Source organism: Crassostrea angulata, chromosome 6, assembly GCF_025612915.1.
Source record: "Crassostrea angulata isolate pt1a10 chromosome 6, ASM2561291v2, whole genome shotgun sequence".
Lineage (NCBI taxonomy): Eukaryota > Metazoa > Mollusca > Bivalvia > Ostreida > Ostreidae > Magallana > Magallana angulata.
In genome coordinates, this window is record NC_069116.1 from 47,655,355 (window position 1) to 47,676,320 (window position 20,966).

Below are 20,966 nucleotides of genomic sequence, written 5' to 3' on the forward strand. Positions count from 1 at the left end.
AAAACAGAAGGTATCAACATATGTGTACAACGTATACAGTGGGGTCACAATTGCATTGATTGCTTAAATACAGGTTATATCAACAGTAAATCAAACACATGCAACCGCCAAACAGATAACAGCATGTGATTGATGTGTGTGCAAGGTTTTTACCTGGAAAATCTGTTTCAGTGAAAACAATGCTCGCCTCAGCTCTCTCCCATGTGAATTCAAAAGTTTTTCTGCAAAGAAAAAGAACAAAATAATTTCTATGCCTTTTCAGCAATGTTGTAAAAGATACTTTTATTCACAGTCCTAACATGAAGAAACTGACTCATTAAGTTTACTTTGATATATGATGATATTTTTTTCCCCTGTGTAATACTTAAATATAATGAACTCCAGCATCAAAACATATGAAGCTGATGTTTGCGTGCTAAGTCTTAGAGAGGGGTGAGGATTACAGATAAATCCCCCCTATATTGGCAATGGCTTTAGTCTGAACAGTTGTAAAGGAAGTGAGTCATAGCTTCAATATACTTTTTATACATTTTATTAATCTGTATGTCAGTTACACCTGCACGTTTCTTTAACTGCTCTCTGACTGATATTAAGGGATTATTTTCGTACTCTGATGTAATATGCACACGTAAATTGAATAAATCCTAAACTCTACAAGTGAAAGAGTGACACTTCACCTGTGTTAGTGAGCTTGTACTGTATAACGAATAAATCAAAATGATTTTGACAATTATCTGCAGGAGTGTGGATTTAAGACACAGTCAACACAGCACTAACACCCAATCTCCCACTTCACAATCCCCAAGTAAACAGAGAGGTACATAAAACCTATACAGCTTGACCACTTGTGGAAATGAGGGAACACATAGCAAGTACCCACAAATCACTGGGACAGGAAAGCCCTTTAACGTATTATCATTGACCCCCCTGACTCTTCATAATGAGGCAAATCTTATCGCCTTATGAGGACCAATCACCATTACATCAATAAATGATCAAAGATTTCTCCCCATTTCCCTTGCATAACTGCCACAAGACCTGGGGACTTGGATTGCTGGATAAACACTCAAGCCATTCTAAAATTCAATACACTGAATGTCCTGTGAAACCTTCACACAGATTTGATCCCTATAATCCTAAGAAGATAGGGAATGTACACATATAATATAAAGGCATGTCTGTTACCAATATTGATGAATTTTGACCTTCTCCAGACCTCAACAAGCTCTGACCACAGAAAGGCCAGCTAGCTGACTGGACCGCGATATAGATTTGTATCATTATATGCTTCACTCAATAATCTCCATTCCAAATCTACAAAAGGCCTACCAGTATTCATAGAGATGGTACAACATCCATAGTTGAAGATACTTATACTTGAAATCAAATCAGTTATTTTCAGTTAAAAAGCTTTGGAAATAATAAGTGAAAGAAAGATAGTTAGATACACCAGCCCTATCCACTACATGGACTGCTCAGAGGGATACATAACTCACTGGTGTTTATTTTATCACCTTTGTCAAACACAAGAGGTCCTTTTTCATGACTACCTTCAAGCTACATCTGATATACAACCTTACCCAAATTTTGTCATAATAATCACAATTTTTTTTGTGGTACACTAAATACCAGTAGACGAATGCGTAAATGACCCACATTTTCTCACAGCCCAAAGGGGAAATAACTCTGGTGTAGGTGGTACACAAGTACCTCCCCTACGATGATGTATATCTGTTCATGTACAGCAAGACATGTTGTGAAGATACACACAGGGTTTTCTCCCCAAGACTCTTTAGTGCATCTCATGAAGTGTCTTCAGATTTTTCACACAGCTGTGAAAACTGATTTCAACACAGATTAAACACTGCTACAGGCAGAATGTCTTGACACACTGGGAGATTTATTATTAATCCATGTACCTATTTTGTCTCATCTACCTTGAATAACCTAATACATTAAAACTTACCAAGAAGGAGAACATATGAAATTCTTTTAGACACAAATTCCTCTCCGGAGACATTATTGTTGGAGTCTTTGGGATCCTTGAGAGAGACTCGACCACTATTACATGTCTTAGGGTCTTCAGGTTTACTAGCCTTACTCTTGTCTGCTTCATCAACATCTTTATTGTAAGATTTATTGCAATTAGACTTTTCTAAATCTTTAGTTGGTCCTATCAAAACTTGATAACAATTCCTTTGCTTAGATTTGTCTATAGAGTCCTTGGCCAATATACGACCCACACTGATGGTTGAGCAATCTCTGGGTGTTCTACCAGTCGTTCCTGTTTTCCATTGAATTCTACAAGAATGGTCATCAAGTACAGACACAGAATCAGTTACAACCTCTTGTCTTCTGGGCCATCTTCTTACTGGGTGGACCGAGAAAACATTCAATTCTGCTGCCATATTTTCCTTAGATTGTGAACTTAAAAGACCCCTTTGTCATATTCCTCTCTGTGTTCAGAATATTTTAACCTCCAATGACACAATTTCATATCAACAAAACACCATATATCCACTGACTATATAGCAAACACAGACAAAATTTTAACCATAGAATAAGTAGAAATATCAGTAAATCCAAATGAATGTCACCTTAGCTGTCAAACTGTAATCCACAGTACAGTTTAAGAATACACATGCATGCATATATTAAAGAAACTTGAAGACCAAGCAACTGATATCCTGACAATAGTAAGAATATCCCCTTCTGTTAAATCTAACACCAAAAGCCGAAAGACTTTGAAACTGATTTAATTTTCTGTATTCATAAGATGTGTTTCTTTATTTGTATAGGTCAGGGGGCACAGTTAGATGGTACATCAATCTTAAGACAGATAGTCTTTTTTTATCAGATTAATGTTGATGTAACTAATTGTAGAACTTCCTGGGATCCTGATAATGAGGAGAGCAGCAGGTGCCCCATCACTGTTTTTACAAGGGTGGGGGTTTTAATTATTTCATACATAAAGCGAGTATATCTACGATAAGTTCTATTTTTATATCAGATATATATCAATGAATGAGTCTTAATTTGTTTACTATATATTGATATTCTCACAGATATTCAAAATGCAAGACCATGTGACTACTACATAACAAGATTCACCAGCGATAAATAAAAAACCTATTCTTTTCAATACACGTTTGAAAATCAAAGCAAAACACAAAACCTAAATATCAGTTTGAGGGAAATTAAGTTATTTTCCATAAAATGAAGAAAAAAAATATCTTCAAAAGAAACCTGATGATCATGTGATGGACACAGAGTTATGAGTGTTCAGACCTTTGGCATCACTTGTTGATCTGAGGGAAGCTTTGGCAGACTCCAACAGGAAGCCCCGAGATTACTTATCAGAGCTTCATCGGCAGGACGTCTTCAAATGATACCAGCATGCTTATCTACAGGCCTTATATCTTTCAAGAGTTTTAAATGTGTATGAAAATAAAAAAAATCCTGATATTGAACCAGGTTTTCGGTTATTTTTAGCCCGTTAATTCTGCTTCAATTCACCACAACTCTATTTTTCATTTTTCAAATTGACCTAAAATTACTTTGTGTCATTGGCTTATTTCAACAAAAGATGGAAAATATAAATATGTTTAAGCTAAATATTTAGAAACCTTCTTCCTAGGCCTTAATGATAACTTTGGTTTTCATTATTCTCTATGTGAACAGTAAACTTTAAATCAACTTCACCCAAGACATTGTATTTTCAGCTCAAGGGGATTCTTACATGCCAAATTGAAGATTTATAAGATGGGTAACAAAGCAGAAAATTAGATTACATCTGGTAGATTTTCTTGTCTGTGTTTGCTTTAGCACAGACACCGGCTGTAACACCTCACAGCAATAGAGCTGATCAAGTGAATTTCAAGGTTGTTTAAAATCTTAAACCATAGCTTTGCTGAATAGTGAACAATTCTGGTACTTGTCTCATTTCTACAACTTTCATAAGTTATGTGAAACATTTTTACATCAGTTTAAATTCAATACCTATGAGCTTTAAAAAAAAGGAAAAATCTTCTGCAAGATAATTTTTTTTTTCTAAAATCACATTCGTAAAAGAATGATGTGAAGACATTCACATCTGAAAAGCAAACATATAAATAAAACAGTGCTTTGCAAAAGCATATCTGATCCTACCAAAATTTATTTTTTTTACCTTCATATTACCTAATCAACTGAACATATTCCAATCAAATTAGATGAGACAATATTTTCCTGAACAAAATCAATATAAATTATTTAATAATCAAACCAAAAGTTGGTGTTGAACAACAGTTATCTACCCTGATTAATCATTTCTTTGTTGTAAATGAAAAAATATGTATTGTCTATGAAAATAATATAAAGCCATCAATGAAAATGTTTGAGATCCTAGGATTTTGATGAGCCAGCTTTTGTCTGATTTTTCCATGGATGATAGCTTAAACTGTCACTTTTTTTCTGAACAAAAATGCTTTAATCAAGGTGTCATTTTTCAAAGTATAAAGGCTGAGGTATGCACCTCCCAAATAACTGTTGTTCCAGGTGGATGTGTACAGAAAGCTGACTTTTTAAGTGATTTATGCCAGAAATGTAAATAAATTACATAAGAAATGGGATGGAGGCCAAGGGAGATATTGAAGGTTCCTAGGCATAGCAAACAGAAGACCTGCCTACACTCCTGATTCATGAAACTGTCAAGTTGAAAATGCACTTACAGTCAAATCTATCAATATCAGGCCAATTGAAATTTTCAACAACAAAAAAATGCTTCAATAGATAACTGCCAAAGGTAAGCATGGAGGAAGGGAATGCTGTCACAAACAGAGAGAAGAAAACAAAGAAACCGAATCCTGAAAGGATGGATTTTCCCATGAACGTCCTTCTATTGGCTGTAAATAGAACCAGGATTTGGTGGGAGTCAGACATTGTACTATTGTATGTAACTGTCCTGTCTGAAGCAGGAGAATCCTGTCGAGGGTGACCACAGCTCTAATAATAGACTAATGATACACTTACCTATCACAGCATGTACTCGAACCGTCAGCTGTGTCCTCAAGATCAAGGCATTCTTCCTCCTGGAAAAACAACAAGCACAATAATAAGTATCCTGATTACAAGTATTTGTATTTATAAATAACATTTGAAGGACATACAATTTATATGATATAGGATATTTCTAAGTCTTTATTACTAAAACACCATATTATGCAGAATGTTATTTTAGCAACCAAATTTATTTGTTCATATGAAAATTTTAAAGGCTCCAACTACACCTGTATAGTACTGAAAATGATAATGCTTATTTCTAAAAAGACATCTCATGGAAATAAATACTATTAAGTCAAATCTCATTCAGGACATATGTCTAGACTTAACTTTTTATTAAATCACTTAAAATAACTAAAGTTGTTCACATAAACACTGGTGTTAGATCAAATAAATCTGAAAGGAAAACAGTGTACACTTTTAGCATTCTCTAACTAAAGTTCTGTAAGCGGTAATATATCTTACATATCTCCTCACAGAGATACTCCAATTTACAGATTAAAAGCGGAAGTTTGGAAATGAAATTAAATGTCTTTTTAAGTGGAGTTTGTTTTCAAATTGAAAAGCCTGTAAATGGCATGTAAAGCAAGGTGTTTGAAGTATGTGTCAGATTAAGATCTCAATCTATTGGTCGTGATGGACAGGACAGAGCTATGACTGCCGGGATTTTAACAATCTTGTGACAAAGCGTTAAAGCATCTTGATAAATCTCATTAAAGTGTGGGTGGCGAAAATGCCTCTACGGGTCCGTCACGATCTAACAACAAAAAACGGGGAGGGAGATCTAAATAAATAATGCATTGTAATTTGTACCCTTTTACTACCCACCACTGTACTTTCAATCTTAAGGAAACAAATTTATTTCATTTTTTTTTTTAAAGTTAAGAGTATAATAGCCTTTATAAAGAATCCTGAATCAACATAGTTAGGTAAATAAATTTTCAAAAGAAACATTTGACTTGTTTCCTTGTTTGCTTACTCACTGGGAGTTGTACACGGAAAGCATGTATGTAGGTGGGATGTTGACTACTTCAATGTTTCTTTAGTATCTGTACACATAGTGTCAAACTTAAATTAAAAGGCCATCCTTGTGAATTAATCAAGCAATTAGCATGTGTTTAGGTTCTAAATCTTATGGGTTGATCATTCCCTTGAAAGGGGTAGGGGTTTCAGCTATATCTATATTGATGAACATGAATATGTCATGTCAAAGAGATTTTGATTTACCTATAGAAGCCTATGTCCCCTTTCTGAATACATGGTATTTTTCCCCATCACAGATCCTAATTAAAGTGCCATATCTACTGACTGACTAGACATGCAGTGATTGATATATCGGGGATAAATAAAGGATTACATAAAATGACCAATCACAAACTTTCTCCCATTGTCAACAAACCTCGGAATCCCCCTCTCGGCCGCCAACTTTCATTCCCACAGTGTGCTATAATACTTTTTGGTACGATTGATTCTACTAAACTAGTACCCAACAAGACACTTTTTACCAACATAGGAATATATTTTTTCAAACCAGTTACTTAATAAGTGAATTTAAAATGGTGACAATTGATTCTGTTGTTGACAGACATGTGCATGACTATGCTAAGCACGGTTCCTTTTGGCTAATTGATCATGCACGTTGGTGTTTAATTTATGCAGATAAAACATGTCCAGGTTTTAAGATGTTACATAGTAAACAGGCGAACGAGTCTATGTCATTTCCTGACCAGGAGTTTGGTACATACCGCAAAATGGTTTTTCCTCTAGAGAAGGAGAAAAATTTGGAGTCAACAGAAACTTAATGACATATCATTATAAATATCAGCCAGAAATTCCATATTGAAAAGAATGAACATGCAGCTTTACATAATAGGTTTAGTGTAGGTGGGTTGTTGGGAACTTTCACTTTCACTCAATGCATGTGATCAAACCACTTGTCTGACACCTGCCCAAAATATGGACATTCTATGTATCTTTAAATCTAAACTGTTAGACTAAGTTCTTGGAAGAATGCCTTCAGCTCAAGGTTGTGTTTATATGAAGTATGCATGGGTATTTATCCTTATGATTCTCCCCAGATCCAGTGAAGAAACAACATTATAAACACCCAGGGATGTAAAACCTGTCAACAAAATACTTCTGATCTGTCAAACAATCCCTCATAAAGTAATGTACACAACCCCCTCTAACACTCTTTATATTGACCAACACGTACAAGGCACGGGTCAAACTTTGTCTACACTGAAAGTTTCAAAATTCCTTTCAAAAGTTATTTTGATTCGGTTTTTTTTACTGTATTATTAAATCTTTTGTATAATTGAAGACAAAAAAGTGCATATCTTTTTCTGCTAATATCAGTTACAAATATTCATTTGTACATGGCGACTAATATCTTGACGCTTTGTACTCATTTAAAGGGGGGAGAAGATTAGATTCACGAAAGAAGGAAAAACTGATAGAGGATTTTTTCTTTAAATTATGTCATTTTGTTTTTGATGTTTTGAAGAGTATTCAACCAAGGAAGCAGTTATACTGATAAAAAAAAGATCTAGTTTCAAAAGCAGATCCTTCGTCTAAATCTGGCATAAATGAACTTCAGAAAGCCCCCAAAGCTTTTTGTTGGCAGATACACTGTGCTACAACTTTCTTTAAATCAGATAATGCTGCTGTAGCAACCAGAGAAAAAAAAAATCTCGTGAAACTACAGGAAGAACGAAAACCCTAGTGGTTATATGTAACCTTGACAGTAAAGCTCAATTTTTTTTCATTCAAGCTTTCCCTGCTGTGTTTGATTTGATATTTTCAAAAAAAAAAAGCTGCTGACCAGGAGTACAGTAGATGATAAAACTGTATTAATATTTCTGAGGGTTTATTACTGGGTGTTCTTGGTGAACCCCCTGGCTTCTGCATGTGGCACTAATTGAATGCAGTGTCCTTGATGCTCTGCCAGCGCCAAGTCAAGCACACTCAGCACTTCAGATCCCTCGCCATCTCTTCTTGTCACATCCTCCACGGGAGAGACGTCACCTTCAAATCAGGTGACCACAAACATGTTTCATCAACAAAACATGCAGCAGCATCGCATTGAGACTCGCATACTGCAGTAGTGAGATGAATAGCACTTCATACTTTCGAGTTATCTACTGATATTACAATGACATCTTGAATGGTTGAATTATCAAGGAAGAGAGTACTTGACAGCTTTCGAGTGTTTTTGTGCTCATTATAATGTATGCGATAGAGGATACATTTTATCAATATATGCAGTTATCAAATTATTAAAGTTTGAAATATGAAGAGTCAATATCCGATACTTGAAGGGTTCATAAATTAACCACAATCATTTAAAGTTAAGAATGCTTTAGATATAGGTAAAGAACAGGTAAATTGAGGCAGATACAAAGACAATTATGACTGGTCCCATCTGTTGTTACTCATATGTTATCAAGAATCTAAGAAAGTAACGATGTAACAAATTTGAACAATGTGTAGCTGTGTAATTAGAATACCTCAACAACAGTATGACCACATAATAGCACTGAAACTCAATAGATGTTCCTTGGGGTAAACCAATTTTTACGACTTGGCACTAACCCTTCTTGTTTTGTTCCGGAGATAAACTGGGTGCTTTGTAAAACCGTTTCATTGTAAAGCTGTCACGCTATATTTACTGTGTTTATTATTCCCGACTTCTTTAAATCCTAATTTCTAAATTTACTGTATCTGTAACACCTATTTTCAATCCGTTCAGACCCTTCATTGCAGTGACGTAATTTCACATCCAAAAGGTGAGCAAATAAAGATTTCAAGCAATTGTTATTTTGAGGTCGTTGAAATTTTTATGATAAGCTAGCTTTCTATTTCTTTTAATAGAATGCTTTCAAAAATAAACTTTTGTCAGAAGCACACCAGACTTAGAAAACCCCGACCTTTCTCAGTCAATGACCCCAAACTCATAATTAACTTTAGCTCCTGATGCATTGGTTACTATCAAGGAAATTTCAGAGGATGAATATCTTGAAATCAAACTTTGGCAAGGACTCGAATCATTCTACCTTATTCCAAAAAGCTTTCCCCCAAAATAGCAGTGTTATCTACAACTTAATTGGGACCTTGCAGGACCTTCCAATGTAGAATATGTAAATGCATGTTACTGTTATTTAAAGTAATGCGTTAATATATGGGGAATAAAAACTTCATTAATGTAAAAAAATAATATGGCATTTGTATAAAGATTGTAATAGATCTTTTTTGACTATGCAGGAAAAATTCAGACCATCTACTGTTGCAAAAATTTCTGATAACCACACATAAAAGGGCTCTCTTTTACTACATTCTAAATCATCTTTCTATCATAAGCAAATGATATAACTCTTGGGTTTGTAAGATGTATGAATGGTCAAACTCTAACTTACTGGTCTTGGAATCCCTCAAGCTCTTCTTGTTGTTCATCTATGGTGGATTCCAAGTCCAAATATGTACCATAATCTCCCTGAGTTCCATTGTGATATCTGTATATTTGTAGGGCACAGTCTTCAAGCTGTCAATACACATACATTGCTCTGTTTTTATTTTGTAAAGTAAATAGACAACAAAACAACACATATTGAAATAATCAGTTTTTCATACCATAACTAAAATGGCTTTAATTATCATTTTACTCATTTACTACTTTACTGGTATGTAAAATCCATAAACTGCCTCTAGGAAACATTTGAAGATAAAATCAATCCTATACCTTTTTATGCAACTTTACTTGGAATTCATTAAAAGCAAGAAAAAAAATAAATCCTAAGGCAATGGACATCTGACAGGTCTTAATGACAATATCAGTAGCTCAAATCAAAGAAAAACCAGACAGGCTAAGCCACAGACATTCTATAAAAGCTGAAATAACATTGAATCATAACAAAATTTCAGTTTCTTAAGTAACATATGGTGTGAATATTTAATTGTCACTCATTTAAAGTTATTATGGTGTCTGTACATTTTCTTACGTAATAAGCATAACGTAGTGCACAAAAATAGATTTACGCTCAAATGTACTTCTTGTCCACATTTCGCTATTTGATTATCATCACATTTTATCTATGCATCAACAAATAACACAAAAAAAAAATTTTAAAAACAGCCATACTTAGACGCGAAATTAAAACATTGACCTCACGATGGGTTCATCGTTGTTAATTTGATGAATGAAAACATTTCAATGAAAATCATTGAACACTGAAAAATATCGAATTTATGCTGAATAATAAAAGTATGAAAATTGTTAAGTGATTCTTTAATTTTTCCCATATAACATAAAACAAAATAAGACAAAATGATGAGCTGTAAATAAATTTATGTAGTATTACTCAATAGACGTCTGCGTTTGTTTACACTTCACAACGCTTGTGCGATCACATGAAAAAATCTTACTTACTTTGTGAGGCGCTTCGAGAAGTCTATGAACACCGCCAATTTGATTAACCAAAGGAACATTAACATGGAATGTAAAAGTTGGTGGACGAGTCGGTTCTGGAAAATTAGTACTTGAAAAAGGATCGGTATCGTCCAAATACTGTACTCTACTCGCGAAGGTCGCCATATTTTTGATATGATTACTGATCTCCAATATATTGACCTTTGACCTGCGTATTCTTACGCGGCGCCTACAGGTGCGAAATTTAAACAACTATCCTGCACTGCAAACAGCGTGGTTCTTTGAGTAGTGTATGCTATTGTAAATAAACGATGAAAGGCATTTTGCCGAGTTTATATAAACCGACTTTCCCTGCAATGTTAATGGGCAATTGTATCAACGAAATTAAATTAAATTGCTGAATTTTTTTGCGGGGGGGGGGGGGGAGAAGGTGGGGGTATATATGCCAATATAGTTGATAAATAAATGAGAATAATTTGCTATTGTACTATAAACTGAGTGTCAATTCCTTTTCTTATTACTGATAATATTTAGAATACAAAAGTCTAAAAATATAGTGCTGCATTAGTTTAGCAGTCTAAGATAACAGAGTTATCTCGCCTTAGCTACCTTTCCAAAATATGTTTATCTCATTATCTCGAATTTTTGTCCTTTCCGTGTTTTGTTGAGCCTTATTAACCTTTTAAAAATTTAAAAACACTTTATCACACTGCTACTATCATGACTATTTGTATTCGTTAACACAGTAAAACATTTTTTTTTGGGGGGGGGGGGGGGGGGGTGAGAATATTTATATGTAGAAATACCTTTTTCTTATACATGTAAATCTTTAACAACTGTATCAACCCCATTATTGAATGTTTGAAGGCTTGTACGTAATATATATGCATATACATGTATACAAATGTTGAATAAATTGTCAACAATAAAAAAAACTACGAAATTCTCGATATAGATTTAAAATTCAAGTTTGGTATTTTAATTTAAGTTACTGTCGATCATGATTTTTGAACCCGTAATATCAAAATCACGAGAATGGCCTACGCTTCCTGTTTTTATTTCCATGGTCACCAACTTGATTAAAGCGTATATTCATACTGAAAGTGTACTGGACTTAACAAACAACAACAAACTGAATTTTTTAGCAAAAAACCAAAATACTGAAAGATTCCTCATAGTCTAAATTATTAGCTATTATTTTTTTGGGGGGGGGGGGCCGGGGGGGGGGGGTAACATCAGTTTAAAATTATGTCTCTGCTAAAAGTAAGGTTCCATCCTATCCACAACAAATTTCAAAGCCTATGCTAGGATAAAAGTTTTGTTTTTACCGGTAGATTATCACCCTTTTACTACTCAGAAAAACAGTGTGGAAATAGAACCACTGTAAAATTTGCATGCATATATATTCATTTCGAGAAAACATTTCAAAGTCCCCTACCTTCTGAGTATCAACACCTAGGTATTCCAGCAGCTGATTGGCTGACGAGAATCCCCGGAAGTGAAGCTCATCCTCCGGATTTGTAACTCCCGGTACCCGGATGACCTTCGGCTGTGGCGGCTTGAAACAGAGATTCAGAATGTCGTTGATGGTGACCGATCCTTTGTTGTTTTTTAGAATGTTGGCCATTTGCTGGGCCGCTGCCGACGGCAGGCCCCGAGTTCTCTGGGGAGACATCGGGGATTCTGTAGAACCAGGAGGGGGAGCCCCTAAGTTCTGAACAGTTTTCGGTTCTTCAATATCCACGAGTTTCTCCTCTATAAAATAGGATTTTTATGTGAACAGTTAAAACATTCTCCCAAGAAACTAAGAATGAATTTATTACTAAAATAACTACAACACACGCAGCCACTTAACATATTTCAAGACAACAGTCAAGCCATTCCGCGAAAACTACAATCTATTGATGAAAAAAGCGATGTGGCATACTTAAAATGAATGCGGTTGAAGCACAGTGACTAGTCCCGAGCTACCCACAAAGCGAAATAGATACACCAATGTTTCTCTGTCTGCTGCGACAACTTGTCTGTCTAAGTTGTTTAGTGTTGATGCACAACAAACAAGAGAGAGCGGTAACCGTCATTACTCATAATGCGCAGATCAGTGGAGATAGCAGAGTTATGACAAAGATGGGCAATGTGACAAAATAATCTGGAACCATGCAGGTCAAGAAACTGAAGTCGGTGGAAAAATTATATGCATATTTGAAAATTAAAAAAAAAAAAACATAAATAAAAAAAAACCAACAAACAAAAACAAAATAAAACGTGCCACAAAATTATAAAACAAAAAAGAAATAAAATGTAAGCAGCCAGCTGTCAGGCAAGTGAAGTCGTCTCCAAGATATAAACTTTGTTGTGAGGATGTGAGGAACTACTATCTACAGAAAAAGCAATTTGTCGGGGTTATTACAATTAGATTAAGGGATACCAAAATATTGTGAACAGTTTCGTTTTTGAAGGGACCTTTTGAGTGTGTGTTTTCTTTATATTACGCAGAGGATCCAAAGTAATATTTTGTCGACGTCATCACTTCTAGGGTATGACGTAAAATTACCTGACGACTTAGGCTGTATAGGGTGTGGATGATCGGGAACTGGTGCATCCATCAGGTTTTGGGATTTCCTAACATTTTTACCGTCTGCTTTATAAGCATTTTTGCCCAGTTTTGAGTCTTCATCGTCAGAGTTTAACAAATTGTCAATATCCATATTTGTTCCAATAAAACCACTTTTCGTTCGCTTTGCCTGCTGTGGTGGCTTTCGGCTTGACTGTTGACTATTTGCTTCATTAGAACCCGACACAAGGTCAGGTAACCCTGAATCGTTTTTCATACCTTTCTGCATACCTGAATTATTGGGTGACCTTGGTGAAGGGGTTGCTCTTGTTTCGTTGGACATGACCGAGGAGGTCGAAGTTGTTTTGCGTAGATTTCCATCATCTGGTACTACTGAGTTCATAGAAGGGATGGACGATGAATTGCTCATATGAGCCAGGCTTTCATTAGACACACCTAGACTCTTAGGTCGATTATACGCCGTTCCCCGGTCATCTAAGACGTTGTCGTGAGAGCCCTGTCTACTGTAAGGCTTCCGGTCGTCCAGATTGTCTTCACGTGAATTATGTCTACTTTTTTGTCGCCTGTTAACAAATTGAAACCTATTAGGCGAGTCTTCGCGATTGAACCCATAATGGGAACTATCACTGTGCTGACCACGATCACTCTGGTGTCCATCCCGACGTTGCTTTCTGTCATCCAGGGCGTCTTCTCTCGAACCTTCTCTTCTTATTCGTCGACTCTCGTAAGATGACTGTCGAGAGTGGCGACGATTAGGAGAATCATCTCTGGAAAATGCATCGGAAGAACTGCCCGATTTTCGATTACCTTGGGCAGGCGGATTCAAACCCCTTGAATCGCTTCTTGTGGCTCTTAAGTTAGAATCTCCATCGGCATCGTCATCCAAATCAAGCGATCTATTCAAGTTTGATTTTCGATAGCTTTTGTTTGGTATCCTGTAGTCCTGTCCACTGTCATTTGCGAATACATTATCATCCCGGTCACTTCGCAGTCTTCCACGCCTGCCCCTTCTAGACGGCGGGGATTCATCACGCGTTGGTGACGGTTCACGCATTGAACGCCTACCGCGCATTCGATCAGGTGACACATCGCGACTTGAAAGGTCCCTTTCAGAGTGTTTAGAGGATTTTGAGGGAGGATAATCATGCGCGGAGAAGTACTCACCCGAATCACTTCTCGGGAAACCAGCTTCTAATTTTCGAACTGGACCACTTGGGGCAGGATTGACTTCACCAGAGAAAGGATCTTGCAAAGGAAGTTGTTGTTTCCATTGCTGAACCTTTTCAATACTGTCACGGAGAGAAAGATTTTCTGGTGTTAAAGGAGCGTCTGCATCAACTGGATCATCCAGTAGCTCCCTACTTCCGTGTCGTCTACGACGTTGCACTGGAGGTTGTGGGTCTACAGGAGAATGAACAATAATTGCAGGCTCCACTGGGTCATCTAGCAGCTCTCGACTACTATGTCGTTTTCGTCTGGGTGTTTCATCAAGAATACTATCTCTTGAAGATGAGCGATGATAATCCGGTCTCGGGTCTCTATCTATATCTTTTTGTCTGTAGCGAGAACTTCGTGCGTCTTCCATGTCGATTTCGTTTGGTGATTTAGGAGTGCTCGTTCTTGGAGCTCTTCTTCTTCTGCGAACTGGGCCTTCATCTTCCGAATCAGCCACGGAAGATTTTGGAGTTTCGACATCACCATAAACTGCCTTTCTCCAAGACTTTTCTCCCGGTACGTCTGCAACTGCAGGTTCACTATCGCGATAGCCGTACCTTTTTGATTTGTTGCCGTCATCGTTATAACCAGGTGGCATGGGATTCGAAAACTTGTCTCTGTACTTGTAGAATGCTTCACCGGCTCCTGTTCCTCCTCCTCCATCTTCCATCATAGCTAAAGCTGCAAGAGCTGCCTTTTCGCGCATATCCACTCCGCCACTTCCAGCGTTACTACCCATAGAACCGCGGCGACTCCGTCTTGGAGATGGGGGCTCGAGGGTTTGAGTGGAACAGTCCACCACATTTGTTGATGGTCGACCCCTATAACGACCATCTCGTCTAAGTTCACGACTTAAAGGTCGAATGCGTTTGGTCTTTGCGATACTGTTTGATTTCCCACGTTTATACTGTTTGATTTCGCGTCGAGTTCCACCTTCTGGAATCGGCGATGTCCCGCGGGAAATAAGATATCGTCCTTTAACACCATCTTTTTCAGCTTCTGGCGCACTGTCGTCTGTATCACTTTCGGAAGAAATCATTTCTTTACGAGGTGGAGGGGGAATACCATAATCACGCGAGCGTCGGCGCTCGTATGGATCGTATTCAGTCTCAGATGGTCTTGCCTGTTGTCTTTCATATTTTCTTGACACAGGCGGTGAAGCTTCAGAAGTGTACGTAGAATAAGACGGCGAGGCACTACCACTGTACTCATACCTCGACGACCTGTTACTCACGGGAGAACTTTCTCTGCTGGCCCCTCCATAACTCCGTCCTGAACGTAATGAAGAGTTGTCGTACGATCCAAAAGATCTTGTGCTTCCTCCATAGTCTGAGAGATAGCCAGACCTATTAGCATATGGATCTGAGCTTGCACTTCTGGCGGAATGCTTATCATATCCGTATGAAACGTCCCTTCCTACCGAAGGGGCACGATTGCTACTGAGAGGTGAATACATGTCTTGTCTTGAGGAGCGGTTTTCTCCTGTTGAGAAACGCTGAATTCTGTCCTTCACAGGACTGTACAGCCCGCTACTTCCTCCGCCGTATGATGAAAATTTATTGCTGCTACTGTATGGACTAGATCCACCGTATGAATATCGATTAGATGGCTGGTAATTTGATGAGGAGTAGTTTTTGGATGAAGACCCGTACGATGGACTTAGATAGTTGCTACTTCCAGCTCCATATTTACTGGTTGGACTATAACCTTTACTTGTTCCCATGTTATCATAAGTCTGAAAAAGGAGAATGGAAAGTAAACATAAATTGCAAAACTAAATTTAACAAAGTAATAAAGATCCTGTTATAAGAATTGTAACCGAACACTCGCAGCGCTGCCAAAAACCCGAAAATACTGAGCTTGTGAAGAAGAAAAGGGTTGTTTACTTTTTCAGAGAAAGATTTGTTACGGTTTTGCATATCTTGTAGTGATTGATGTTAGAACGCGCTCCTTAATTTTCTGAAATGACCGGAAAGATGCTTTATTTTTTATCTCCCTTTCACCTGTGTCTCTAATCAACAGAACGACGAAAGTCTCATTCCCACTGTGTAGCAGTCATCACTATAGATTATTGTTAAATGTTTTTGATGATTGTTAAACTTTCGTGCGTAAAGCTGAGAAATTTTAGCTCCACTTGAATTCATATTTAAATAATGATTGAAAAAAATATGCCATTCCGAATAAAACCGATTACTCGTTTTATAAAATGAAAAAGAAAAGGAGAGTATCCTTTAGTTGTACTTTAGGCTTTCACAACTGATAGTTGATTATATATCCTTTTGAATTTGTAAGGTGTGCAGTCAGCATAAAAGCTAATGCTCTAAGTGCAATATTATACTGACCACCGCCTGGAAATCATTTGAAGCATTCTTTTTTATCTTGAATTGAGATAAAGACACAGAATTCCAGACCCAAACATAAACTAGAATTTGACCATCTCGCCTTGAAAAGCGATTGCTTCACATTCACGGAGCGATATTTTGTTTCTATAAGCACATCCTTGGTGGAGTTTCGTATTTGTCTAAGATTAATATACCAAGTTTTAACTAACCTAGATAATATTAATTGAAGAATCATCCTAAAGGTATGACGGGTTATCGAATCCGCCAAAATTAAATTAAAAACAAGTTAGAAACAAGTTTGTGATGATTAAGAAAAGGGATGAAAGCAAATGGAGATCGGCCAGGTTCACTCTCTATTCTAATTATCATTATCATTAAGCACGATGTTTGATACCGACTGCAAACTGTAGGCCCTATAGCTGTTCTATTTCCAGTATACAGAAGTAGTTAATAATAGTTTATTATTTTCCAGATGACCAATTCAATATCTTGATCCTGCCAACACCACTGAATTATGACCGGAAGAAAAGAGGGAGTCAAGCATTTTCACTTTCGTGATTTGATGATTAGCGAAATTTGTTCCACCCAAGATTTTACGACTGCGTATTGAAAACACGTATTTTTCTTTTCTCAATTGAAGATTATTACTTTCGTCAACATATATATATATATATATATATATATATATATATATATATATATATATATATATATATATATATATATATATATATATATATATAAAGTTAATCAAAATATATTATTCTGAAGCAGTTACAAGTTAGGGATTCGATCTAATTTCTCTTCAGTACTATTGCAGTGATTAAGACCCCATTTTACATCCTTGCATGTGATCTACGAGACAGTAAAACATGGAAAAGGTAACTTACATACGGATCCGTTTTCTAGTTTACATAGGTATATAAATTGAGGGTGAAAAGATTGGTTCATACCGAGACGCCAAGACAACATAGTCTTGTTCGAAGGATGACTTAGTAGCAACATTAGCGGCCTTATCTTGTGATCTGATCGGGTTTGGGATCCTCTCTATCAGACAAACTGCAGGTTACACCCTCGGTAATGTAACAGATTCCCATTAACCGTATATCACAATCAATCGTCTACATGACAAGGCGGCAAGAAACCTGTGATATGAGTTTATCACAGTTGCTATAACCCACTTTTTAACGCTAAAGTTTAGATTGAAGGAACTGTCTCCTTAAATTCGCGTCTCCTGCAAAAAATAAGCACCGGTTTTTCGGTTCTAGAACTTGGCACAATATATTGTACTTGACTTAAGTTTTGTACATAAAAAAGACAAGGCTATCATGTTTTTGCTTTGTTTGGGTTCAAGGTAAGAGCAACTGCAGGTACCCATATTATCATCATTCGTTCTAAACGATGTTCTACAAAATATAACACCCCTCATTGGATGCACTAATCTTGACCGGAGCTAGTGAACCTTTCCTCTAATAGAAGAACCCTACCGACTGCAAAATGTTTTCAATCTAAAAACAATCTTAATATACTAGCAACATATACTTGTAACCCTTTTGCGCTTCTTATTCATATAAGTAGTTTTGAAATTGGATTTTTGAAAACAATATTTTAAATAAAAAAAAATTTCTTCTAAATTGTCCATCGAAAAATATTAAAAATTGATAGAAAAATAAATTTAAAAAACTTTTAAATGAAATACAATGTATAACCAAATAATAATGTTTTCTAGATAGATGATGAATAAATGCCGCTTTGTAAAATAAAATGAAATAAAACCATACCTGTACAAACGAGCTTATCCCTAGGAACGATCTCTACAACTGCGCACTGCATCGAATAATTTCACAGTTTTGCAAATGGAAAATGAAGAATGCGAAAGTAAACATGCAAAACAACGCAGACGGAGGAAAATAACTGTTTAAATGAATTGGAAGCACGTGTGTGTGTGCAATTTGGTTTGACAAGATGATTGGAGCTAGAAGAGGGATTCTTCAGAAAAAGGCTAGGCGCGTCTTCGTGCAGGTAATAGTATGAAGCCTCTCTGTTCTCTGTTAGCGATCAGAAAGCGGGACCTGTCTTTCGTCTTAACAGTAGCTTGATGGTATTCATCAAAAGGTGGTGATCAAGAATATTGCTTCAGAACGTAAACAAGCGAAATGCTATTACAGATAACACGGACCATATCCACCCCTGCCAATATACCTATCAGTTCTATAATTAGGAATAATAAAATCCTAAACAGTTCCCTCGAAACGATGTATGAAGTTAAAAAGGGTAAATTGAGTCAGAATAACTAAGAACTTTAATAAAAAGGCAGGCAGTGAGATTCATGCGGGTTTCTTAATATGAATAAAACCTGCATCTACCATAGAACCAAGTTTCCTGAAAACGATGTATAAAGTTTTAAAAAAGGAACACTGAATCAGAATCGCTTAGAGCGTTATTAAAAAAAAACCACAACCAAAGTTCTGTGGTGTTTTTAAGAATAGAACCTGGATTTACCATTTGCTACAAATCTGCAAGTCGAAACATGGATATTATTGGCTGATAACGACATGGGATGGTATCGCATATTGTTGTCAGAAACACATTTGATTTGTCATCTAACACCTTATTTACATCTTAGAAAATATCTGATAATCTGTAAGAGTAAGGAAAAGAGTTCTAAACAGATTCTGGCTCCCGTCCTTGTGGAAATAGATAACACGTGCCGTCAAAGATTTTCTGTTAAACTCTGTCAGAAAACCAGCTGTTTGTTACAATTTGCTATTTGTTTCACGATTTCCACAGGATTGTTTGTTGTTGTTTATTTCCGTATTCTACGGCTTTCATATTATGCTCAAATTTTTTAACTTATCCGTTGAAAATTGAATTTCAGTCTGTGTGATCATTAAACAAAACTGACGTTGATTCCTGTGCAAGCATGCTTTTAATATAGATCCAGACGCACGCGTCGGTTGCAAAACATCGTGTAATTTCAACCGTTAAACATTGTAAACAACAAAATAGACATTTTTACATTTTACATATGTTTTAAACATCTGTTGAGAACGCCAGCTTGTCCAAATTACCATTAAACATTAGTGTTGTTTCCTATTCATGATGCAAAAATTCTCTAGAGTTAAAAAAATGTTTCAGAGGAAAATATATATAGTATGCGATAGAATAGAACTTACAGATCCATGACTTCTTCCGCTGGATATACTGCCATATCCCCGGTCAAATGACGGCTAAAACGAAAAAATAGAGTCCTCAAAATCTCACAAAGTTATGCCGGAGGGTTGCAATGAAAGTGGTTAATATCTGATGTCAGGGAATATTCATCGGGATGAGGTTGTCGGAATTAATTCCTAGGGACATTATATCTACCTTACTCCATAGTAACGGAGCCAGATTCTGGCAAAAGATCCCGATACGTCACGTGGTGCTATAAAGCCAGGTATATTTGTGTTTTTGCTTTCACTTGCAGATGCCGAAACCCCGGCAGAAGAGAAAATATTCTCTGTCAGTGATTAGATTTTACGGGAAATGAAATTCACTTAATTTCGCTTTTTCTTAATCTCATTGAATATGATATTTTTTCTAGCTTTCTACGATTATCTGCACATGCATATGGTTCCGTTATGCTCATAGAGATTATGTCATACCCCATGCCGCGAAAATCGCTTATCTACTGATCTGAGACGATGCCTCTTCATCCTTTGTTTATTTGTTTGATTCATTATGAAAACATTCTGGTTCTTTTCCAAAGGCTCTTGAAAAATGCTCGGGTTACTGTTCCTTGTTTTCAAAACATTAGAACTCAATACTATTTTTCAGTCTGTTTGTGTCTTTCGTTTACATTTTCCTTTAATTAAATTCTGCACTTTTGGTACATGGTAAATTGGATTTCATCTGTTTGGAGGTTTTTTTGGTGTAGGGGGATACATGATTACCCACCGCTCACTATCAAAAGTATTCCTTGTGAATGCTCGTCACTTGGGGGTTGGAATGTAGATTGCAATGTACAGAAGATGTTACAGCAATGATATGCTACAAAGACTGAGGATCGAGATAGTTGCAGGATTTATCATGTGGAATCGGTAAACAAAGAACAAGTGGTAACGTTTAATTACTGTGAGTCAGGCCAAATTTTACAGAATCATCATTGAAGGATTTCACCAATCTGTTTGTCAATGTAGGGTTTGACTGTTTATTTTCTAAGAAGGCGGCTGTTTATAATTACGCACTTATGTGGATAATTCGACGGACTGAGTTTAATAAGTGTCTCGATTCAAAATTAATTTATTATGGAGATTGTGGTAATATAACCAAGATTCATTTGAACACATTAAAATGAAAAATAAAGCAATCTCTTCTGACAAAAGCT

At 36.4% G+C, this 20,966-nt stretch overlaps 1 protein-coding gene across 3 annotated transcripts in view; it reads right to left on the reverse strand.

Annotated features, from left to right (window-relative positions):
- The window catches only part of LOC128186544 (FH1/FH2 domain-containing protein 3-like), a 45,263-nt gene that overhangs the window by 16,990 nt on the left and 7,307 nt on the right, over window positions 1–20,966 (reverse strand). For all 3 annotated transcript variants that reach the window (XM_052856362.1, XM_052856363.1, XM_052856364.1), the window contains exons 2-8: window positions 19,774–19,827; window positions 13,020–15,990; window positions 11,904–12,220; window positions 9,456–9,580; window positions 6,786–6,803; window positions 5,011–5,069; window positions 154–221 (exon numbers count right to left, since the gene is read on the reverse strand). In XM_052856362.1, coding sequence (XP_052712322.1) covers window positions 154–221; window positions 5,011–5,069; window positions 6,786–6,803; window positions 9,456–9,580; window positions 11,904–12,220; window positions 13,020–15,990; window positions 19,774–19,827 — 3,612 coding nt within the window. The remainder of the gene's footprint in view (window positions 1–153; window positions 222–5,010; window positions 5,070–6,785; window positions 6,804–9,455; window positions 9,581–11,903; window positions 12,221–13,019; window positions 15,991–19,773; window positions 19,828–20,966) is intronic.